This window comes from Miniopterus schreibersii (genome assembly GCF_964146895.1).
Source record: "Miniopterus schreibersii genome assembly, chromosome: 17".
Taxonomy (NCBI): domain Eukaryota; kingdom Metazoa; phylum Chordata; class Mammalia; order Chiroptera; family Miniopteridae; genus Miniopterus; species Miniopterus schreibersii.
In genome coordinates this window covers 42,201,660-42,226,458 of record NC_138117.1, presented here as the reverse complement: position 1 = coordinate 42,226,458, position 24,799 = coordinate 42,201,660, and the positions used below count along the sequence as shown (strand labels likewise).

Here is a 24,799-nt window from a genome sequence, read left to right as displayed (position 1 = left end):
GCAGGTGCCTGCCAGGTTGTCCTGATCTGGGTATAGTGTGTTAGGTGGGTGCACACATACATGAAAATGGGTTGAGTTTTACACTGAACATTTGTACACTTTGTCATATATGTTGTACCCAAATAAAAAATAAAAGAAGATGCATGCCCAATAGGGAAAATAATCAGATCGTCCCAAACGTTATGTCTGTGACCCATTCAAACAAGATTTTAACTATAAAATGCCCCATTTTATCTTAGCTGTTACTGTCTTCAGATATAGAGTGTTCTGTAAGGGAAACCGGAGACTTTAGTGCATCACCCAGTAGTAGAAATAGTGACAGGATCTCCTCTCTCTGACGCTCTACACTCCTTGATGCTGGTCCTGGCACTCCTCCATTCAGGCAGACATGTCCACTCACGGAACACAGCGGACTCAATGAAGGCTTTTCTCTTTAAAATTGAAATTCTGTATTTGGAAAGGTATAACTTAGGGAATTATTGTGTATAAAGAAATAAAAACAAGTTATTTCATGGGATTTACATGGGAAGAAAATACATAATTTGTGTAAATACATGAAACACAGTCCCTTACTCTGTCAGCAAACAATAAACTCAAGTCGCTCTCATCGAAGTAAAAAAGCAGATAAAGTATCTCTGGTATGTAGAAGGTGCTCACTAAGTATTTGGGAACTGATTGAACCCACCCAGCAACTCCTCTGCCTTTGTGAACGTCAGGTTCCTCATCTGTAGGACCTGGTCTGCCTGCGTGTGGATTAAAGCACTCCTTCAGCATGTGTTCACTGAGCATCTAGTATGTGCACATCACTGTACCGTTGCTGTGGGGTCTGTCTCCCGGGTGAGGTGGTGGGTTTGGGGTGTCATACAGGTCTCTCTTCCCCCACCTGTCTGTTCTGTGCTGCACCAGTTAAAAGACCCAGTGGGGAAGCAGCTGCTATGGCCTCTGTCCTCATGGGCTAGTGTCTAGTGAGAAGAAACAAATATTCTGTTCAAGAAAGGGGAAGGTGCAAACCCCAGTAGCATAGCATTTTGTTCATGGAATTGGCTGAGTCTTAAGTGACAGTGCAGAGGGGCACAGTAGGAGAGACTTGTGTACTCCCGACAAGTAAAATCGCCTGCCGGAATCAGTTTGGCAGCTTACACCCAGAACTTTCCAAATGTTGAAACCTTCTGACTCAGTAATTCCATTCCTAGAAATCTGTCCCCAGGGGAATAATCAGGGATTTAATTAGATTTGTACACAAAGGTGTCATCCACAGCCTGTTTCTACGTTGAAAATTTGAAAATGGCCAAAATGTTCAACTAACAGCAGAAGTGTTTATTTTGACACTTAATGTGCCAATAACTTAGTAATGTGCCAATATTAATTCACTTAGTCCTCCTAACCAACAAGCCTATGCAGTGGGTCCTATCACTGCCCCATTTTATAGCAGAAGAAACTGAGGCCCAGGCCACTAAGCTGGAAAGGGTTGGAGCTTGATCCGAACCCAGGTGGCCAGTGCCAGAGCCCGGGCTCCTCACTGTTGTTTCTAGTCATGATGACATTCATGCTGTGGAATATTGTACATCCTTTTAACATTGTTTTTACCTGATTCCACTATGTAATGGTACATGAAGGTTTGTAATTCTAAAATGTGGCTTCACTTTTGTACACATGTACATTTATAACAAGAGCGAGAGCAAGTCCTTTCTCCATCACCCCCAACCAGTGCTTGTGGCTGTGTCCTGGGAGCCAGCCCTGCCAGGTGTAAAGCTACACAAATGAGTCCGCAGAACGTCGCTCTTGTCTGGAGTGGAGTGGCCACTGCACAATCACAGGGTTCTTTGGGAGACAGTGAGTCCTGAGGAGGGTGGCTGGTGTGGTGGGCAGTGTGGTCAGCGTGGCAGGCAGGCTGGGGGACACCAGTAGGCGGTGTGGAACTGGCTTTCTTTATGCTGGTATTAGTGAAATTTGCATACTCTTATTTCTATCACATCCAGATTTCTCTGTTTGGTTTCTGTATTCTGGATGCTTTATGAGGAAGACTTTTAATTGGACCACTGCTGCTGTGGCAGGACGGCCAGGTACATGCAGCCTCGCTCCACAGAAAGCGGGAAGTGCAGCTGCTCATTGTCATCCCAGCGGAGGCCCCCTCGTGAAAGAGACTTGCCTCGCTGCTGGGAGGAGAGGTGCCGTGCTGGGGTCCTGTGTGGCGGGGCCATGACACAAGCCTGGTCCTACTTGCAGAGCATGTGGGGCTTTGCTGGGCTGCCAACCAGGGGTTGTCATCTCTGGCTTTTGAGAATTCTTTTTGAAATGGACGAACTTTCAACTCTCCTTAGTTAAGGACAATTGTGTTGTAAAAGGAAGGCATTTTTGAGAACCAAGACTGAAGCTGTTTGGCTTTGTTTTCACTTCAGAAACCTGATGTGCGGCTCTCTCGAGGCAGCGTGGACAGGGAGGATGGGAGTCTCCAGGGCCCGGTAAGCAGCTGCCAAGTTTGCACCAGGACTTGGACTGTTGTTTTCATGTTGTGTGTACTAGTGTGATGCTACCAAACCCAACCAGCCATTCTTGTGAATGAAGCGGCCCTTGTAGCCCCACAGCCCTGTGTCCTTACTCAGATGCAGAAGTTTCCCACCCCATCATTAAAGCTTTCTCTTCCATAGGAAGCTGAACTCTGCTCCCTAAAGAAACATGTACGTGAATTAACTTGATACACACAAGTTGTATCTGCTAAATTTTCATATTCTTATTGCATGATTATAAAATTTCCACAGTCACAGAAAAACTTGTTTTAGGTAAGGTTTTTTTCCCTCTTGGTGTTGTCAGGGGAAATGCCTAACATTCTCTTTAAAGAACTAGCTTATGATTAATCCAAATATATTTAAAACCTGCTAGAACTCTTCCCTGGTCTTTTGGAGAGAGCAGTTAAAATTGTTCTATAAGGCTTTCCATCAGCAGATGTCTGGTTAAGATAAACACAAATTTCTTTCAACACTTAAAGGAGCTCCCAGTAAAAAAGGAGCCTTGTGCCTGCCAGGAAGCAAATGTGTGGAGATCACTTTCCACCCTGATATGGCTCTAGAAATAAGCCATTTGCTTAAATATGGACATGCATGCACACATGCATGTCGTCATTAGCTCCAAGAGGCACAGTAAGGAAGGATCCCAACAGGAGCTGTCTCATCAAAACTGGTACTCCCAGCTGCCCGTAAGGTCTGGGCCCTGGGAGACGTGCTCAGTGTCCAGCATGTGAAGGTGCTGGTACGGTGTGCTCTACAGACAGATAGGCATCCTTAGTTCACAAGCACAGAGTCAAGTTATCTGCCATCCAACATGTCCACACACTTTCCTTAGAGTGATGAGCAGTCGTAAATTATAAAGAAGAAAGCAAGACTCAGCATGACAATAAGCCCTCATCATGAGACCCATTGTTGAGAACAGTATTGAAAGGGAAATTTGTTAGAAAAGGAAAATTCTGTGTGTTTAGTGTGTGGCTCATGGCAAGCACTGGAAATGTGTGGAATGAGTGAATAATTGAATGAATTACACCTGGCCAAAGGATGATTCAGAAACACTGTAGAACACGCGATGCACAAAGGGTCTCGTGATCTCGTAGCATTTGCTGAGCACCGGGCCTGGGTGACAGGAAGAGTGAGTAGTATTCATGGGGAAGGCACTTTGTCCTGCAAGGTGCTTCCTCCTGTCTCCGCACTGTGTCTTCAGCACCCCTATGAAGGCGGGCACTACTGCCATCCACACTCACAAATGAGTAAACCAAGGCTTGTAGAAAACAGACCCAAAGTTACCCATCACAGTGCCAGATGCCAGGCAGCGCACTCATGATTGACGGCATATGGCCAGCTATCTGGGCAGCCTCCTCACTTGGCATGTGAGGTTTAAGTTGTGGTTGCTTCCTTCCTGGGGGCTGATTCACATCGTGACCTTGTCTGGTGTTTTCTCTTCTGTCCTTGGCTAAAGAGAGCTACTCAGCTTGGCCCACTTCTAAAGCTCTCCAACTTCAGGCTTTTGAAAATGTGCTGCGGTTTCCGGGAGAAGCCTTTGACTAGAAAGCAATGTATTGTAAATAGGTCAGAGTTTGTTACTGAGCACTAGTAACTGGCTAGTGAGGAGGATCCCATCAGTTTGCATAAAGAGCACAACGATGTGGATTTTCAGAATAGTTCACAGGTTGGCAGCATGTTGTGACAACAACCTCATATTAGGTAAGAGCTATTAGCCTCAGTTTACAAATGGGAAAACCAAAGCCACAAACAGTTGAGTGAATCCTCCATGGCCAGCAGCTAGACACGTGGCCGACCAGATCACGAATCCATACACTCGCCCCTCCACACTCCTAAAGGCAGGGACTGCCACGTTCCTTCCCTTCCAGAGCAAAGCTGTGTAACTGCCTAGCACAGTGCCTTGTACATACAATGCTGAATTCATCCAGAATGTTCTGAGAATAGAATATTCTAGTTCGTTGAACTTTCCTGCTACCTGAGAATCAACCAGAAATTCTGTTTTTCAAACCTTTTAAAATGTGTGTGTTCACAATGCCATGAAACTAGAAATCAACCACTATAAAAAAACTCAAAAATATTCAAACATATGGAGGCTAAATAGCATGTTATTAAACAGTGAATGGGTTACCAGTGAGATCAAGGAAGAAAGCAAACACTTCATGGAAAAAAAAGAAAATGAACAGACAACAACCCAAAATCTGTGGGACACGGCGAAAGCAGTCCTGAGAGGAAAATTCATAGCATTACAAGCCTATCTCAAGAAACAAGAAAAACCTCTAATGAACCATCTAACACAACAACTGAAAGAACTAGAATGAGAACAGCAAGAAAAACCCCAAGGAAGTAGAAGGAAGGAAATAATAAAGATCCGAGCAGAAATTAATGACATAGAGACTAAAAAAAAAATTACAAAAAATCAATGAAACCAAGAGCTGGTTCTTTGAAAACATAAATAAGATTGATGCACCTTTAGCCAGACTCACCAAGAAACAAAGAGAGAAGACCCACATAAAATCAGAAGTGAAAGAGGCGATATAACAACTGACCCAACAGAAATACAAAGGATTGTAAGAAAATACTACAAGCAACTATATGCCAACAAACTGGACAACATGGGTGAAATGGACAAATTCCTAGAAGCATACAACCTTCCAAAGCTGAATCAGGAAGAGGCAGAAAACCTGAACAGGCTGATAACAACTAACGAAATTGAAGCAGTAATCAAAAAACTCCCAGAAAACAAAAGTCCTGGACCAGATGGATTTACAGGTGAGATTTACCAAACATTCAAAGAAGAATTAACACCTATTCTATTAAAGCTATTACAGAAAATTCAAGAGGAGGGAAAACTCATTTTTTAATTTTTTTTTAATATATCTTTATTGACTTCAGAGAGCGGAAAGGAGAGGGAGAGAGAGAGAAACATCAATGATGAGAGAGTCATTGATCTGCTGCCTCCTGCACGCCCCCAACTGGGGATCGAGCCTGCAACCTGGGTATGTGCCCAGACCGGGAATCAAACCCTGATCGCCTGGATCCTAGGTTGACGCTCAGCCGCTGAGCCACGCCCAGCCGGGCCCAAACTCTTTTTATGAGGCTAGCATCATCCTAATCCAGATAAAGACACTACAAAGAAAGAAAATTACAGGCCAATATCCCTGATGAACACAGATGCTAAAATCCTCACTAAACTACTAGCAAACCGGATCCAGCAATACATTAAAAAGATCATACACCATGACCAAGTGGGATTTATTCCGGGGATGCAAGGCTGGTACAATATCCGCAAATCACTAAATGTGACACATCACATAAACACAATGAAGGACAAAAATCGTATGATCATATCAACAGATGCAGAAAAAGCATTCAACAAAATCCAGCACCCATTTCTGATAAAAACTCTCAGCAAAGTGGGAATATAGGAAACACCTCAACATAATAAAGGCCATATATGACAAACCTACAGCCAACATCATACTCAATGGTCAAAAACTAAAACCATTTCCTTTAAAAACAGGAACAAGACAGGGGTGTCCACTTTCACCACTCTTATTCAACATAGTATTGGAAGTCCTTGCCACAGTCATCAGACAGGAAGAAAACATAAAAGGCATCCAAATTGGTAAGGAGGAAACAAAACTGCCATTATTTGCAGATGACATGATATTGTGCATAGAAAACCCTAAAGACTCCATCAAAGTACTACTAGATTTAATAAACAAATTTGGCAAGGTAGCTGGATACAAAATCAACATCCAGAAATCAATGGCATTCTTTACACCAACAATGAACTTTCAGAGAGAAAAACTAAAACAATAACATTTACCGTTGCAACTAAAAAAATAAGATACCTAGAAATAAACTTAACCAAGGATGTAAAAGACCTGTACTCGGAAAACTACATGACACTGAAAAAAAAATAGAGGAAGATATAAACAAGTGGAAGAATATACCATGCTCATGGATTGGAAGAATTAACATCGTTAAAATGTCCATACTACCCAAAGCAATTTATAAATTCCATTGAATTTATAAATTGCTTTGGGTAATTTATATGAAATAAATCTCCATATTTCACAGATCTAGAACAAACATTTTGAAAATTTATATGGAACCAAAAAAGACCCCGAATAGCTGCAGCCATCTTGAGAAAAAAGAACAGAATGGCCCAGCCGGGCGTGGCTCAGCGGTTGAGCTTCGACCTAGGATCCAGGTGATCAGGGTTCGATTCCCGGTCAGGGCACATGCCTGGGTTGCGGGCTGCAGCCGATCAATGGTTCTCTCATCATTGATGTTTCTATCTCTCTCTCCCCCTCTCCCTTCCTCTCTCTGAAATCAATAAAGATATATTTTTTAAAAAAAGAACAGAATGGGAGGGATCCCTTTACCGGACATCAAACTCTATTACAAAGCCATTGTAATCAAAACAGCCTGGTATTGATACAAAAACAGACATATAGGTCAATGGAACAGAACAGAGACCCCAGAAATAGACCCACGCCATTATGGTCAGTTAATATTTGACAAAGGAGGCAAGAGCATCCAATGGAGTAAAGACAGTCTCTTTAATAAGTGGTGCTGGGAAAATTGGACAGGTACATGCAAAAAAATGAAACTAGACCACCAACTTTCACCATACACAAAAATAAACTCAAAATGGATAAAAAACTTAAATGTAAGTTGCAAAACCATAAAAATGCTGGAAGAAAACAGGCAGTAAAGTCACAGATATCTCACATAGTGGAATTTTCACTGATACATCTCCTAGGGCAAGAGAAACAAAAGAAAAAATAAACATGGGACTACATCAAACTAAAAAGCTTCTGCACAGCAAAAGAAAACAGCCTCAAAATACAAAGGAACCCCATGGTCTGGGAAAACATTTGCCAAGGATGAATCTGATACGGAGCTAATTTCCAAAGTGTACAAAGGACTCATACTTCTCAGCAAGAGAAAGACAAACAACCCAATTAAAAATGCGCAAAGGACCTAAATAGACACTTCTCCAAAGAGGACACACAGACTCCAGGAGACACATGAGAAAATGCTCAACTTTGCTAATAATCAGAGAGATGCAAATTAAAACCACAATGAGGTATCACCTCACACCTGTCAGAATGGCTCCATCTACAAATCAGCAAACAACGTGCTGGCGAGGGTGTGGAGAAAGGGGAACCTGGTGCACTGCTGGTGGGCATGCAGACTGGTGCAGCCACTATAGAAAACAGTATGGAGGTTCCTCAGAAAATTAAAAATGGAGCTTCCTTTTGACCCAGTGATTCCACTTCTAGGAATATATCCTAAGAATCCTGCAATACTAATCAGAAAGAATATATGCACCCCTATGTTCATAGCAGCGCAATTTACAATAGCTAAGATCTGGAAACAGCCCAAGTGCCCATCAGCAGATGAGTGGATAAAAAGCCGTGGGACATTTACACCATGGAATACTACGCAGCTGTAAAGAAGAAGGATCTGGTACTCTTTGGGACAGTATGGATGGACCTGGAGAATATTATGCTAAGTGAAATAAGCCAGGCAGAGAAAGACAAACATCACATGATCTCGCTTATACGTGGAATCTAAAGAACTTAATAAACTGATGAACAGAATAGATTCAATGACATGGAAGCATGGATCAGACTGATAAATGTCAGAGGGATGGAGGAGGGCGGGTGGGTGGAGGGGGAGAGAGTAACCAAAGAATTTATATGCGTATATGCACAACCCAAGGACACGGACAGTGGTGTGGAGGGGGACTGGGGAGGGGGGTGGGACGGTGGGGAATGGGTCAATGGGGAGAAAAAGGAACATCTGTAATATTTTTTAAAAAATAAAATGTGTGTGTTTTGTGGCCCAGGTCAGTTGGCACAGCACAGCCCTGTTTCTAAAGGCTGGGCCACGCTTCCCCTGCCCTTCTCATTCGCCCGCTGCTGCTCTTGCCACCTGGCTCCTCACACCTCTACTTCCCCACCTCAGGTCTGCTCAGAGGTCATGTTCTCAAATGGCCTGACCTTCCTACTGAAACCACACTTTCCTGCACCCCCACCCCCCAGCTCCTTTTTAACTGGGCACAGCCTGCTCACAGCCCTGGGAGGTGCTGTCATCTTTTGTCTGTTCCTCTCCCTCCACCTCTTTGGGCACCAGCAGGGGGGGCCTGCTTTGTGCCCAGAACAAGGCAGTGTTAGTAACTCCAGCAGATGAGTGACAGGTAAGCTGAGTGCTGCACCAAAGCCAGTTGGTAAGGGCTCCTTGCTCTGCACACCTCCTGGCTCGGAGGGCTTTGCAAGTTTGAGTGCTGGCTGGCGGTGCAGTTTGAATTGTGTGCACTTTAAAGAAGAGACCTCTAGAACAGAAAGTAGCTTGAAGTATATGTATATATAAACCAGCTTATTATTGTAAAATAAGCAAGGAAATCTCTCTCCACAAGTAGAATGAGTTCTAAAAATATATCTTTTCCTTGAGAGTAAGTTGTCATAAGTGTGATTGCCGGCATGCCAACCTGAAGTTGGTCTGGTCCTAAGTAGAACTGCCTTCTTAAGCTGTCCTTGCCACAGAAGTTCAAGGCTAATGGTTGGGCTTCTTGGGTTGGCCTACGGCTGTGTCCAGAGCAGATGGAGGTGTAACACCAGGTCCTGACACACACAGGACTTCCAGTGACAAGGACAACATGGGTACGTGGGGTGTCTAGACACCCCAGTGCTATGAAATGTCTTCTTGTCATCATTGTTCCCCATCGCATCCCTTCTTGTAATGAGAGTGGTGAGGAGGGTGCGAGAGGCTTCCTGAAGAGCCCGAAGCTGGGAAGGTCTGATTTCACCACACTCCTGAGACATCCATGGATGCCATTTTTTTAAAGAGAATTTTAAATTAGTTGTGACTATATTCCACGCTTGCTTTTGCCACGGCCCTCCTGTCATGCCCTGTTAGCATTATTTGCTTATTTGCCTAACCTCCCCACCCCATCTGAGTCCTTAAAGCAGCCTGTCCCCCCTGCCCTTTATCTTGGTGGTGTTTGAACCCAGTGTTTAGCACAGATGTTCAAGGGGAGGGTGGAGAGGGCAAGGGAGGGGTGGCCACGACCCTGCTGTGCCAACTGGTGTGCTGACTGAACTTTTTGTTCCCACAGACTGGAAACCAACACATTTATCAGCCTGTGGGGAAACCAGGTAAATGAAAAAAGAAATTGTGTATCAAGATGTTTGTATAATTTGGAGAGAGTGGGCTTTAAATGTATAACTTTCTTAGCTTTGGAATACTTTGTGATTTTTTATCACGGTTCCCTCTGTGAGCCACAGCAAGTGTGATGTTTCCCGAATTCAGCCCATGCCAAGAAGGCTGGAGAGTGAACTTACTATACTATCTACCAGAGATGCCCCAGCAGGCTGCCTCTCCAAGAGGAGCATGTGCTGTGATAGCAGGACCGTGTGTGTGTGCATGTGTGTGGGAGCTGCATACATGCTCTCTATGAAAGTGCATTACTTAATGAGACCCATTCCCTTTTCCAGATCCTGCAGGTCCGCCAAAGAAGCCACCACGCCCCGGAGCCCCCGGGCACCTGGGCAGCCTTGCCAGCCTTAGCAGCCCTGGGGACAGTTACAATGAGGGCGTCAAGGTGAGTGTGAAGCCTGGGCTCTGCTCAAGGCTCTGTGGAGTCCATTCTATCTTGATTGACAACTCTGTGCTAAGGGCGGGACCGCAGGGTGGCATTGCCGTAGACTGCAGACTCAGCTCTGTTTGGTTCCAAACCCCTCTGAGTGTCAGGAACAAGCTTTACTGAAAATCTTTTCCATTTCTCTCTCACGTCACAGAGTTCTAGGGCCTCACTCAGATCCTAACTTTCTTAGTACGTCTTCATCCTATCAGGAGAATGTTGCTTTGGAATAAAGTGCTGGGATGGCTTCTGGTTTTAAAAATTAATTAAACCAGGATGCTGGGGTAAGTAAGACCTTCCGTAGGCTGTCTTCAAGTTTGTCAGTGTTGCTGAGTGGAAACTTTCATTGTTTTCCATCCAAGGCCAGAACTACGTTTGTAAAAGCAGCCTGTGCTGTGTAGAGCTGTCCCCCAACCAGGGACTGTGAGGCTCGGGTGCAGATGACCAGGAGCTTCTCCATGGCACAGAACCTTCACTTGCCGCCACCTGCCAGGGTGGTGTGAGCAGGGCCATAGGGTGCTGGGCTCACTGGGGACCTTGGGAGAGAATCTTCTTCTCTGTCATGCCCATTTGAGGAGAGGCAATCTGTGCTTTCTAGTAGGGAGCAGTTACCTCTCAAATTCACTCTATTTCTCAATTCTGAGATACTTTTTTTTCATGTTTTGCTATCTCTAAAATCAGGATGGTGTGTTGGTTTCATTGGCAGCATTTTTTTGTAGAGATGCATCTTACACTGGATGGCATCTTAGAGCCTGATGACCACAGTGTCACTGAGAAACTCAGGTTCACTGATAGCCACCCCTTGTGGAGTGCCTTGTCTAGGCTGAGTGCCATGACAGCCTGTCCCATGTGTTCACATGCTCATGTCGGCCTCACAGCATCAGTGGTGGTACTTCTCCCACTTTTCACATGAGATGGCCAAGGATTGCAGAGGTTACAGGGTGTGTTCAAGGTTCTGGCCTCCCAGTCACTGAGCCAGCATTTAGCTATAGTCCTGCTGTCTGCAGGTGCGCTTGTGCTCCCAGGTGCCTCTAAAGCTCCCTGTCTTGAGGAGTCAGAGTCAGTGCTGGGGACCAAAAAATGTCATCTCAAGGCTCAGTATGAGGCAGCCAACAGCCCAGGGCCAGCTCCTAGCAGGCGGGCGGGCAGGGGTCGGGGATCAGAGCACTGGTCCTGGAACTCAGTCTCGGGCCTGGTGTCAGTGGACCCCAGCTCCTTCGGCCTCCCTGTGACCCTGCTGGCACCAGGTATTCTCTGGGGAGGAGCAGAGGAACCCACATTAGGGTGGGTTCTTGACATAAATGAAAGGAAAGAGGGCAAATTAGGTTAATGTACTTTTTTCATTTTCATAAGCCACAGAGCAAACTTTCAAAATGGCTCATGTTACAATGAAAACCAACGTTAGAAGTAGATCAGATACCAGCTTAGAATTCTGACATATACTCACTTTCACAGTGGGAATAACGTATGAGTAAATGTAACTGGGAAGTCCCCTAATACAGGATAGTAAGCAAGTCAAAATCTTAATGGAATAGTGTGCTTAAGTATGAAGTGACAAGTTTTTAATAATTAGTGTGAAGTGTGTCTCTATTCATTACCCATTGTTTGGTACAGATTATCAAATCAGCCTAAGAGAACACTACTGTATTAGACAGAAATGCTCACCTTCAACTAGGTATAACATCTCGCCCAAATTGCAGTTAGCCAAAAAGCAGTGTCAGTTTTTCCTTGGTGGCTTTCCGTTTCGGTTCTGAATTATCTGAGGCTTTAAGCAGCCCCCACCCAAGTGGTTGGAATTGGTCATGTCTACGCAGGTTTAAACTAACCACCTGCTGGGTGTCTCCACATTATCAAGAAATAGGAAATTTCCAGAAAATAGGAAGCCAGTAACAGATATCTGTTCACACTAAGCTTTTGCTTTGGGAGTGTCACTGCAAATGGTCCCTGGCGGCACCATGGCCTCTGTGACAGGAGTGGGCAAAGAAGAGGTGCAGAAGCAGAGATGCTGTAATAAGCACCTCCCCTCCTGGAGTCCAGAGCCATGTGGTGCATGTGGACAAGCTCTGCCTAACGCTTTTCAGGAAGTCCCTTTCAGCTGGTCTGGTCTGCCCAGGCATCCTGCCCTCACAGGACCGCACGGACCCTTGGTGCGGAAGGCACAAACACTGCAGGGCGATGCTGCTCCAAGTGACCCCATCTCTCGTGCCCGCACACAGCACATTCAGGATTCTGCTGCACTGACACACCCGAGGGCTCCTCCTTCAGACAGTTCTAAGCAGAGGACAGGAGACCCCATTTCCCCAGGTAGTTTTGCTCTTACATCACAGTAGAGTAGCCTTGCTTCAAGCTGTAGAGAAAAGCATTAAATCAAACTTGTAAGTTTAGGGAACCAAACCATAAGAAGTGCTTCAAAAGAAGGGTTTCTGTTTTTGTTTTTAAAATAACCTCCTAACGTCCTTAAGCCCAGCTCAGTCCAGGAACCTGCTTTTGTGGTGCAGCCGTTTCCAAGGGGGCTGGGGCTAGAGCTCAGAGGCCGGGTTGTGTGGTTCCTCTGAGTCACTCAGGGCCCAGTTAGTGGTCACAAACATAACTACTTCTTCCTTTTTGAAGACCTGATTCTTTTGATTCTTGCACGGCTGCCAGATTGTCCTTGGGCTTTGCATGTTGTTTCCAGGTTTATTTCATGGAAACAGGAGTGGTGCATGGCAGACCTGCACTGATGTGCCGGTAACCTGAGTGTGGCCCGCAGCTCTGCTCAGTTGCAGCAAGCTGAGAGCCGGCAGATGGGCACTCCTGCTTACCTGCTCGTGTGTTTACCGGGGTTTTGTCTGCTGCCTTTATTAATACTGTTTTTCTTTTTTCCCTCTCTCTGATAATTTCTTTAACCTTTCCTCACCTTCCGTTCGACAATAGCCATGGAGGGTAAGCACATCTTGTCTGTGTGTCTGTCCAGCTCTTTATCACACCCAGCGCTCTGCATGTGACTGGACCAGAAATCCGGGCCTGGGGAGGGCACTTGTGCTTGGTTCATACTGGCAGCAGTGGTTCTAGTTGCCAGAGCGAGAGACGGGAACAGCTCTGCAGCGTTGAACTATTGTCCATTTCTGTCTCATGCCCGAGTTTCAGGTTCCTTGGGCAGAGGCTGCCCGAGAGCTCAGAAATGGGCACCTAACCCTGTAGCCTGAGCCCAGGCAGCAGATTCTTATGGTCACACAGCTGTGGACTGAATTTGCCTCTGCAAAGACACAGGGGCTGTCCGGTGGGGCCCATTGTTGCCAGTTTACTGTTTAAATTACCATTGTAGATCTCCCAGAGACCCCCATTTAACTCAGCGCTCAGCTTATCTTGGATAACATCTGGTGATGTCTCTGTTTCCGGGCACTGGGTGGTCATTTCACATATGTCCCTTCCTATGAGGGAGCTGAGGCTACTCCCCGGGAAGTGCAGCACTTGTTCCAAGGGCACAACCACAGGCCTTCACCTGAGCAGGGTTGCAAACAGTGTCTGGTTAAGGGACGGTGTTTGTCTGCTGTATGTAATCCTACAAGAAATAGCTCTCCCCTAGGTGGCTTGAGGCAACTCAGCTGAGCCATATAGTTTCTACTGCAGAATTCAAACCAAGTGGAAATTGTTTGTCTAATGCAGAACGCTTGACCCCTTTGCCAGCTTCTCTGAAATCCTCAGTGGGGTGTAAGATATGGATTCTTTCTCTTTGGGTGAATGATTCTGGGGGGATGTCGAATCACTTCTCTGAGAGAATCTGGGGCTTTTTAGTATAACGTGATTCCATATCATTTCCTTTAACTGAGTTCAAAGTTGGAAAAATGATGATCTCATGTATGTTGCTGGGATGAGTCATGTCACTGTCATCCTCACAGTGAACTTGACCCCATACAAACAAGAAAATCAGTTCTGCGATCTGCTTTGATCTCTTTTAAAGCCCTTCCCTAACCCAGTTGAGGTGATATGCCGCCACCTCCTGGACAATAGAAAGATAACCGGCTTCTGTGTTGGCAGCTTCAGCCCCAGGAAATCAGCCCCCCACCCACTGCCAACCTGGACCGCTCCAATGACAGGGTGTATGAGAACGTGACGGGCCTGGTGAAGGCTGTCATTGAAATGTCCAGCAAGATCCAGCCAGCCCCGCCTGAGGAGTATGTCCCCATGGTGAAGGTAAGACCATCACACCGTGTCCCAGGAGAATAGCGTCCTGACTGCTCAGGGAGGCTATGGCCCCTTGGTGGGACTGTGTTGCACCACAACCACCGTCATAGGAATTGCTGCTCCTGTCCGAGACCCTAGGAGGGGAATGTCCTGGGGCGACAGTCATTTCACAGTTACTGCTCCCACATGCGTTCTTGAGTGAAGAAAGCAAGAGGCAAAAGAGTGCTCTGTGTGGTGGCGTCTGCACACAATTCAGTGCGTGCAGACTGGTTCAGTGTAGGCCTGCACTGTGGCAGTCGTGACACCTCTTGGCTGGCCTCCTGAGCCATAGAAAGTACCTAGGGGAGAACAGATTCAGGGAGCACTCTGAGGAGATGTGTGTCCGGTAACATCTGACCCTAGAGGGCGAGCAAGTGGTGGCATAGTGTGGGTAGAAGCACCAGATGACAAGGAAAACAGGGCTCTAGCCCTGTTCTGCCCAGACCCTTTTCTCACGTGAGTGTCCGCTCCTCACCCTGTTCCCCAGGGCAGTCAAGCCCTGGTATCAGAGAGCTGGACCTATGGGGGGGGAAGGGGGATTGCCTCATAACTTAAAAGGTCAGGCTCAGCACCGAGGGAAATAAACAGAAATATTGTAATAAAGGAAAAGCTCCATGCTGCATGCAGTGCCTTGTGTGACCTGACCATGTGGTCCTGTTGGTAGGAAGTTGGCCTGGCCCTGCGGACATTGTTGGCCACTGTGGATGAGACCATCCCCAGCCTGCCAGCCAGCACTCACCGTGAGGTAGGCACAGCACCTGCTCTGGGACATGCAGGTGGGGACACCCTGGGTTGGATCCATGCTTATGCAGTTTAAACAATACCCTTGGTAGCTCCTCACTGTGCAGTGACTCACATCCCATGGCTTTTAAGGGCTGAAAAGAATGTCTTTTCTCCTGGTGGCACCTAAGAGGTACATGAAAATCCCCAGAAAAGCTCACTGGAGCGACTCTCCTGACCTCTCTCATCCTTCCAGATCGAGATGGCCCAGAAGCTGCTGAACTCAGACCTAGGCGAGCTCATCAACAAGATGAAGCTGGCCCAGCAGTACGTCATGACCAGCCTGCAGCAGGAGTACAAGAAGCAGATGCTGACTGCTGCTCATGCCCTGGCCGTAGATGCCAAGAACTTGCTGGACGTCATTGACCAGGCCAGACTGAAGATGCTGGGGCAGACGAGACCACACTGAGCCCAAGGAGCCCCTTGCTTCTTTCCAACATCTGTCCGTGTGCCACCAGCAGCCAGGGACGCCATCCTCAGTGCCAGCACTGACCGCACCAACACTTTTGACCTGACAGCTGGTTGATAATCTCATAAGTTTAACCACATTTTGATTTGGATTCATTTTTTGTTTTGTTTTTTTTGAATCATGATGTTCAGAAAAGTCCAGGATCCAAAATGTGGTGGTTTTCTGAGAATGAAACTGTCCATGAGAAGCTTTTAGGGATCATGAAGAGACTGTAGGATATGTTTCCATGGGAACGGCCAGAACTTGCTGGGAAGCAAGAGGATGAGGGGCGATCCAGTAGTACCCAGACTGGAACGTTTGCGGTCGGCAGAGCACTTCGGTTGCAATATGCTGATACCACTTTACAAAGAAAGAATATAAAAGCTATATTTTGAAGACTTGAGTCATTTCAGAAAAAGAACTACAGCCCTTTCATTTTTTCTGCCTTTTCCTTTCACGTGGGTCTGTGAAGTGTTTGGAAACTAGCTGTAGAACACACTAAAAACACTCTTTTCACCAGAATAATGTGCCAGTTTTTGTAGCAATGTTCTTTGGGAGCAGAAATGCTTTGTACCAGAGCCCCTCCAAATTGCATTGAGAAGAGGTTCTGGAACCGTCTCCGTTTCCATTTTTATATAATTTATAAAGAAAGAGTAAAGCCATGTTGACTATTTTACAGCCGCTGGAGCTCACTAACCTTCCTTGTGTCTGTCTTCCCAGGAGGGGGTCAGCAAACCGAGAGACAGTGCTCTCTGCTGTCCAGCTACCACCTACTCTGCTCAGTACCTTTGAGAACTACACCCTCCCTTTAGTTTGTTGGGGGATATAAATTATTCTCAGGAAGAATATAATGAACTGTACAGTTACTTTGACCTATTAAAAAGGTGTTACCAGTAAAGGTTCCAGTATAATCGCCTTTCTTTTCGTTCTTTTCCTTCAAACCATTTAAAACTTTTCAGGTGACTTGTCAGATGAAGTAACACACAGGAAAGCTCTCAGTAATTTATCAGTTTCTTTTCTTTCTTTGCCTTCTAGACAAGTCAAGGTTACTACCACAGAAAGGCGGCCTTTACAAGTCACCTGTTCGCTCCATCTTACTAAATGCAGAAAACAAGATAGGGGCCATGTCACCCATGAAGGGAGTCCCTGGGCAATCCTGGTGTCATCATGTATCTCCAGCCTTGGGGACACCACTTCTCCAGAGTCCCCATGTGAAGGGAATTGTCAGCAGTGGGTCCCCCAGACCCACCCTGGACATGGAGCAAAGCAGATAGAACTGGGGACTCAGAAGGGTTAGGCCAAGACCAGGGCTTCCAGGGGGAGGGGACTGGAGGAAATGTCCCCCAGGTGAATCCAGGTTTTCCTGCATGCACACCAGTTCCTGCTGGGGTTATGTGACATTGACTGCACCTGGACAAGCTCAAGGGGCTGCCCTATGGACTGCAGGGTGCTTAGCAGCATGCCTGGCCTCCACTCACTAGAAGCCAGGGGCCCTCCTCCCTCCCAGCCATGACAGCCACACCTCAGGACTCACCCTAGTTGGCATGTCACCAGGTGGAAAGAGAAAGGCCCTTCAGAGAGTTGACACAGTGACACTGATAACTGAAACCTCACTGTAGTGTTTTTTGGGATCTTCTTCAAGATACATTGGCTAAAACCCAGCTCAAACTTCCACAGTCTCTTTCGTATTGGATGGGCATTAATCAGCCCTCATCTTATTTCGTCTTATCAAATACTTCACATTAGGCACCAAACAGCAAAAAGTAAGTGCGAGATGTGAGCTGCCAGAGCAATTGTTTTTAAGCAATCGCTTAAAATCCATAAGATTTCTTTAAATCCATAGGAAAATCCAGTCGTGATTTGTAACTAAATGAATGGAGTTACTTGATTTTTATATGTGATTCTCATTTAATTAATCTCAAAAGCCCAAAGTACACATCAGTACTAACAGTCACACACATTTACCAAAGGAGATCCGTGCCTGTCATACTCCTCGCTTCATAAGCAGGTTACTCCAGATACGTGTCACATTGTGTTATACCATAAACTAAGTCCCGTTAAAGACCATGTTGACTTATTCTCTTGCTCTTGGGACATACTATGTAATAGATACATTAATTACCATAGACCTCTATCAATTTAATCTGGGCTGCTTTTAGTAACCTATCTTATAAAATACATTCATCCCTTAATTCTCAGTGGATTCCAGAATATTCCTGGAAATGCATTTGAATTCTAGAATGAAGTCACCTTCCAATCAAAAGGGTTTTTGTTTGGCTGAGCTGTGTGACAAGGAGGAAGGGCTTGGCTTTCGTTTTCCATAAATCAACCAACCTAGATTTGCAGCTCTAAGAGTTTGACATACGTTTATGTAAAGAAGTGATAAAAAACTTGAATTTTAAAAACATTTTATTGGCAAAGGTACAGATGAATTAATATTTTTATGTCCCCCCAGACCTTTCTGACTATATTGGGTGAGACCTGGAGGCTCTAAACAAAAGAACATTTGATACCAGTCTCAGGAAAGACCTTTTCTGCAGGAGCCACACCATCTGCATGGCTGTCACTTTATACCGAGCCTTGACAGTGTAGTGAGTCCTCTAATTTTTCTTTTTCATGATATTTTCTTTTGGGCTTTTTTTTTTTAAGATTTTTTTTTAAATTTTTATTGCTTTTTAAAGAGAGAGGAAGGGAGAGGGAAAGAGAAAAACATCCATGTGAGAGTGAGACGTGGATTGGCTGCTTCCTGCAAAACCCCAACCCGGTATTGAACCCAAAACCCAGGCATGTGCCCTGACAGAATCAAACCAGTAACCTTTTGGTGCAGGGGTGGCACCCAACCAGCTGAGCCACACAGATCAGGGCTACTGTTCTGCTTTTGCATGTCATCTGTCATCCACCTGGAATTGGGTTTTGATGCATTTCTCCATATGGACGAACAGTTGTCCCAGCACCATTAATCAGAAAGCCCATCCTTCCCCCATTGCTTTGAGGTCCTAACTTCATCATCCATCCAGTGTCCACACACCTTCTGACCTCTCTCCTCTCCCGTTGGTCTATCATAATAATCGTGGGTTCACGAGTCCTCATAACCTGATAGGCCGAGTTCCACCACCTGCTGCTTTCTCAAGAGTGACTTGGTTATTTTTGCCCTTTACATTTCCACATAAATTGTAAAATAAGTTTGTCAAACATCCCCCCCACCCAAACAAAAAAACAAACCTATTGAAATTGCATTGAATCTATAGGTCAGTTTGGGGACAGGGGACATCTTTACATTAATGAGTCCCAATACAGGAGCATGCTGTCTCCCTCCATTCATTTAGGTCTTATTAAACTCAGAAATGTTTTATAGATTTCTGTGCAGAGGTTGTGAATGTCTTTTATAAGATTTATTCCTAGGTTTATGATGTTTCATTTTGTTTCATTTTTGTCAATTGTATATAGAATGATGATTAACTTTAAAATATTTGCCTTAGAGCCAAAATCCTTATTAAATGACAGTTGATCAGTTGATTATTTCAAAGAAACATCATGCTAGATGATAAGAATCACAGTATAAAAGAGTGTTGGGGAGAGTTAAAAATTGATACTTGTTTACATTATTACATGCTTTACTCCCTTTGATAAATAGTATATGTTTAATTCATGGTTTCTCCCAAAGTGAAAAATAGCTTTTTAAATTTAATTTATTGAGGTGACATTGGCTAATTATATAGGTTTCAGGTGTACAGTTCTATAATACATCATCTGCACACTGTATTGTGTGCTCCCCACCCCAAGTCAAGTCTCCTTCTGTCACCATCAAATCCCCCATTACCCACTTTTACCTCCCCCCAGCCCCCTTAAAATAGCTTTTATCTATCTCTTTTGACTCCAGGAAATGCTGCAAGCTGCACCCTTTACATCCACATTCATCCCAAGATCTTTGAGGAATATGCACTTGAATTTGTAACTCATGACATAAGCAAGTCTCAATGGCATTGGGCACATACTGTCACTGTTTTTACTTTAGCCACTCTGATAGATGAGCATTGCATTTCCCTAATGGTCAGTGATGTTTTCATGTGCCCCTTAGCCCTGAGGTCCCTCTTTGGTGAAAATCTCTCCAGGCCTTTTGCCCATGTTCTGAATGCAGTTTGCGCCTGGCCGGTGTGGTTCAGCAGTTGAGCGTTCACCCATGAACCAGGAGGTCACGGTTCGATTCCTTGTTGGGGTACATGCCTGGGTTGTAGGCTCGATCCCCAGTAGGGAGCGTGGAGGCAGCCGATCAATGACTCTTTCATCATCAATGTTTCTCTCTCTCTCTCTCCCTCTCCCTTCCTCTCTCTGAAATCAATAAAAACATATTTTTAAAAAGTTAAATGCAGTTTGCTTTTCTCCTGTTGCACTTGAGAGTTCTTTGTATACTCTACATATTATTCCTTTGTCAGATTCTGGTATGCAGGTATTTTCTCCCACTACAGCTTGTCATTTTACCCCTTTAACGGGGACTCTCACAGAGCAGCAGCTTTAATTCTGATGAAGTTTGATGTGTCCATTTTTCTTCTATGGACTCTGCTTTTAATGTCAAGTCTAAGAGCTGCTTGCCTAGCCCTGGGTCCCACAGATTTTCTACTTAAGTTTTGTGTTCACATTTCAATTTGCTGTTCATTTACAGTTAATTTTTCAGTGTCTTTGTGTTAGTGACTTCTTGGCTGTCCTTTCCTCATGATGCAGAGGAAAGGACTACCCTAGAGGACCTTGTGTCCCCTGGATGTGTGGCCCTGCTTGCTTGCATACTCAGGACTCTTGACTTAGCCTCTGTTGGGTGCAAAAAACAAAGGCAAAGTGATTTATGTGTTCAAACTAAGTGGTTTCTATGTCATGTTGGGTTTCGTGTGCAGAAATTACTTAGGTATGTATTTTGTTCCTACTATGATAGAAATATTTGTCAATCCACAACCATGCTCTTGGGTTTTTAATTCAGCCTGTCAGCCAATATTTTTATTCAAAGAATCTTTGAGCATTAGAGCTGGAAGGGATCATGGAAGATTTCTACCTCCGTGTTTCCCAAAGTGTGCTCCATGGAACCTGAAGGTACCCTGTGATAAAAAGCCTTCTGTTGCCAAGTGGGTTTGGGACAGGCTGCAAACGGTCTGTTCCCCTCCTTCCTCTTTGTGGAATCCTGATTCTCAATGTTCTGTTAAAGGCTCTGAGAAGGCTTGTTATCAATAAGAGTAAGTCTGTTTAGTGTTTAACTCAGTGCTTCCCAATTTATTTGACCTCCTGACCCCTCTTTTATCATGTGCATATTTTTGGAACTGATTAGTTTTGATCTTGAAGAAACTAAGTGCCTCAGAATTGAGAGCATTGTGGGTGTGATGACCACAGGACGGCGCTGTGGCCACCTCCCCTGCCTTGGCCTCTAGAGCATGTTACTGGTATGGACCACAGCACCCGACATGCAAACTTGAGGCTGACCAGCACGGGGGACCCTGCAGTCTTAGCATAGGAACCCCCAAATACAGAGCAATGAATTGTGCCAAGGAGAGAGACTGGCCCCCAGAGGACCTGCGAGTCAGCCCTGTCTGGTCAACATCCAAGTGTTGGACAAAGGGCTGGAGGAGTTGGCAGCAGCAGTGGGAGGGGCCTGGAGAGCCCTGTCACAGCCAGAATCTGCTGGACTTGATTAAGTGGATTGAGTGCACCACTGCTTGCAGGAGAGGAAGCAGGCAAAGGGCGTGGGGTTGTCCTCATGGATGGTGAGTGCTGGCCATGCAGGGATATAGGAGGAAGAGCAGGTCCAGAGGAGGAACTTGGTTTGACTTTGTGGCCCCGGAGCTGGGTGGGGGTAGGGGAGTTGGAGGGTTAAGTTTGGGAGAGGTGGGCACTTGGGAGACATGTCCCCGGGTGTTGGGCATCAGGAGGCAGGCAGGGCGGTGACAGCACCCCTCCACCAGCAGGGGTCGCACGTGTTCTAGGCGGGGAAGCGACACAAAGAAGTGCGTGCCTGGGAGGCACTGTGTGGCCTGACCTTCTGCAAAGGAACCCTGGCAACAAACTTAACCCCATGTGTGTGCTCAGAAGCAGAGAGTCCAGCAGAAAGACAGGAACCTGCTTTCTTTCTGAGACCAGATGTTACAGTAGCAGCCGCAGGCGTGAGGCCTGTGAGTCATTCGGAGATTTGGGGGAGGCAACACCGTGCATGGTGTAGAGCAGCGAGTCTCAACCTTTTTCATCTTGTGTCACACATGCACTAATTGCTAAAATTCTCCAGCACACCAAAAAATATATATTTTTGCCTATCTGACCAAAAAAAAGGTATTTTTATTCACACCACCAGCCATTGTTACGTTGGCTGTTGTTATTTTTTTTAAAATATATCTTTATGGATTTCAGAGAGAGGAAAGGACGGGGGAGAGAGAGAGGGAGAGAGGGACACACCAATGATGAGAGTCATTGATTGGCTGTATCCTGCAGGCCCCCTACTGGGGATCGAGCCCACAACCCCAGCATGTGCCCTGCCCTGGAACTGAACCTCAATCTCCTGGATCCTAGGCAGATGCTCAACTGCTGAGCCACACCTGGCCGGGCTGTTGTCATTTTTTATTTGACAATCTAAGGGAAAAGAGGTCAGTGCCCCTGACTAAACAGGTATTGCATATTTTAAAAATTCTTGTGGCAAGCCAGAGTACCGCGGCACATAGGCTGAAAACTGCTGGTGTAGAGGTTCACAGACAGCAGAGTGACGACAGTCATGGTTAAAATGTCTCAGTTGTGAAACATAGCAAAGGCACAGAAAAGTACACAAACCATAAATGCAGCTTAAGAGACTTGCCAATGGAGGGAGAGTGCCCCACCCCCACAGCCCCAGGGCCTCTCTGGTCAGAGCACAACCCCCCCCACCACCAGTACCCACCATTCTGAAGCTCATGGTAACTAGTATCCTGTCTTTCCTTAGGTTTTTACTGTTAATTACGCAACCTTGAGCCCTGTTTTGGAACATGGAACCATATGTGGCTTGTAGCTTCTTTCACCCAACACTGTTGTGATGCGGGTTGTGCTTAGCTGAAGGGGGCTCACTGTCAGGCTGGACCCCCCTTTGTGGACAAGTGCAGCTCTCCCGAGCTGTTCGTGGTACACGCCCCGGGCTCCCAGGCCTGTCCAGACCAGCATCCCCCCACAGCTGCATCTGTCCAGCTAGGGCCCCGCGGCCAGCTCTTCCAGACACCACCCCACACTGGTTTCCAAATGACTGTGCCAAGACCCACTCTCACAATAACACCGAGAAAGCGCCTGAGGAAGGTGAGGTGGGAGCTAGGGAAGCAGGCAGGGCTTCGGAAACCAAGTGCGGGGCTTGGGCCACATGCAGATGGAGACGGGGAGCCAATGAAGGGTTTTGAGCAAAGCGGGCACAAAATCAGACCTGTGTTCACAGGAGGTGACTGCCGGGCGGAGAGCCGGTCAAGGAGGAAAGTAATTTCAGGGGCTTCTCCGGCCCGCGGTCCACCGTGAGAGCGGAGGTGCTGGGGGAGCCTCAGAGGGAAGGACGGGCCACGACTCGCTCCCGGTCATGGCCATGGTTAGTTTGGAGACTAATGTCACTTTAAGTTTCTCTCTGGAGGAAATGCTGGCTTTTTACGGCACTTATTTTGGGGATGCCCTTGGGGTTGCAAAGAACTAGTAATACACCTACTGGGCTCGGAGGGCAGGTCTCCGGTTCATCTGCGCGTCACCCTGGGCTGCACCCCTGCACCCGACGTGCCGATGCTCCGAGCCGGGGGTGGAGGCGGGGCCGCGAGGGTGGAGCGAGGCGGCGCGCCCCCGGGCCTCGGTGCGCCGCGGCGGGGGGCTGCCCCGGGAAGGCGGCGGGGGCGGGGGCGGGGGCGGCGGGGGGCTGCCCGGGGAGAGGCGGCGGGGGCGGGGGCGCGGGCCGGAGGGGACAGCCCGGCGCGGCCGCGGGGCCGGAGGCGCGCGGGGGGCACGGCGGGGGCGGAGTGCGGGGGGCGCGGGGGGCGCGGGGGGCGCGGGCAGCGTCTGCGCTCGCGTCGCCGGCGGCGGCGAACATTTACCGAAACTTACTAAGTGTTTCACACGGGTCGCCTGGTGCTTGGCCGGGAGGTGGCGGCGGGGTCGAGCTGGGGGCTCACGCTCCGGGTCGGAAGCCGGCCGCCGACGTCCCGGTTCCGTTAATAACTTAACAAAAGAGCCGGGCGAGGGCTGCGGGGCCCAGCACGGGCGGCCGCGCGGACGGGCACCGCCCGGGAGGGGCGACGTGGCGGGGGCCGGGCCCCCCACTCCCGGCGGCCAGAGCCGGGCCCACGCGGGGGAGGCGGCGGGAAACCCGGCCGCGTTTCCGTCTTTCTCCCGAGTCTCGGGCGGGGACGCGGCGCGGGCCTCGCTCCGCCCCCGAGGCCACGTCGCCCCTCTGAGTGGCTGCGAGGGGCCCCCCGCCCCCGCCCGCGGCCCCGCCCCGCGGCGCTCCCGGGGCCCCGCCCGCCCGCCCGCCCAGCGGCCGCGGACCGAGGAGTCCCCAGCGGGCCCCCGACGCGCGCGCCCCGCCCCGCGCCCCGCCCCGCGCCCCGTCCCCCGCCCCCGCCCCGCCCCGCGCCCCGCCCTCCCCGCGCCCGCCGCCTCCGCCGCCCCCCGGCCGCGTCGGGTAAACCTGTTTGGCGAGGCGGCCGCGCGGGTGGATCGTGCGGCCGGCGGCTCGCTCGCGGCGTCGGGGCCCGTGGCGCGCGGCCGCCTCTCGGCCGGAGCCCTCGGCGGCGCCGCCATGTACTCGGGAGCCGGCCCCGGTGAGTCCGCGCGGGCCCGGCGGCCGCTCGCGCTCCTCCCGCGGCGCCGGGCGGGGGCGGGGGCGGGGGGCGGTTGGCGGGGGCCGGGCGGGCGGGGGCCGGGGCCTGGGTCGGGCCCCCGGGCCGAGTCGTCGGGGGCGCGCGGCCCGGCCTCCCGCGCCCTCGGCGCCTCCGGGCCCCGCGCTGGCTCTCGGGCCGGGCGGGCGGGAGGCGCGTGTAGGCCCGAGGCCCGCGCCTGGGCCCCGGGGGAGGCGGGGGCGCGGGGCGGGCCGGGCGGCGGCCTGGAGCGCGCCCGGTTTCGGTTCGCTCGCGGCGGCCCCTCCGAGGAGCGTGTGCGGCCCCGCGCGGTCAGGGCGCAGCCGCGGGGGGCGGGCGGCGGCCCCGGCCCGGGCCGAGCGCCGCCCGCGCTCCCGCTGTGCCCGAG

The 24,799-nt window shown here is 48.3% G+C and overlaps 2 protein-coding genes across 27 annotated transcripts in view; both read left to right on the top strand.

Annotated features, from left to right (window-relative positions):
• Positions 1–20,537, top strand: part of PTK2 (protein tyrosine kinase 2) — a 168,616-nt gene extending 148,079 nt beyond the window's left edge. For 6 of the 25 annotated variants that reach the window (XM_081116790.1, XM_081116789.1, XM_081116800.1 and 3 more), the window contains 6 exons: positions 2,400–2,462; positions 9,640–9,679; positions 10,019–10,125; positions 14,182–14,337; positions 15,032–15,112; positions 15,344–20,515. In XM_081116790.1, coding sequence (XP_080972916.1) covers positions 2,400–2,462; positions 9,640–9,679; positions 10,019–10,125; positions 14,182–14,337; positions 15,032–15,112; positions 15,344–15,556 — 660 coding nt within the window. In that variant the 3' untranslated portion in view covers positions 15,557–20,515. Of the gene's footprint in view, positions 1–2,399; positions 2,463–9,639; positions 9,680–10,018; positions 10,126–14,181; positions 14,338–15,031; positions 15,113–15,343 lie in introns of those variants that run through there. The other 19 variants (XM_081116793.1, XM_081116794.1, XM_081116808.1 and 16 more) reach the window with 9 other exon arrangements.
• Positions 20,538–24,185: 3,648 nt separating this feature from the next.
• AGO2 (argonaute RISC catalytic component 2) overlaps positions 24,186–24,799 on the top strand; it is a 75,112-nt gene continuing 74,498 nt past the window's right edge. Inside the window, exon 1 of one of the 2 annotated variants that reach the window (XM_081116291.1) lies at positions 24,186–24,375. In XM_081116291.1, the coding sequence (XP_080972417.1) occupies positions 24,354–24,375 (22 nt within the window). In that variant the 5' untranslated portion in view covers positions 24,186–24,353. The remainder of the gene's footprint in view (positions 24,376–24,799) is intronic. The other variant, XM_081116292.1, reaches the window with a different exon arrangement.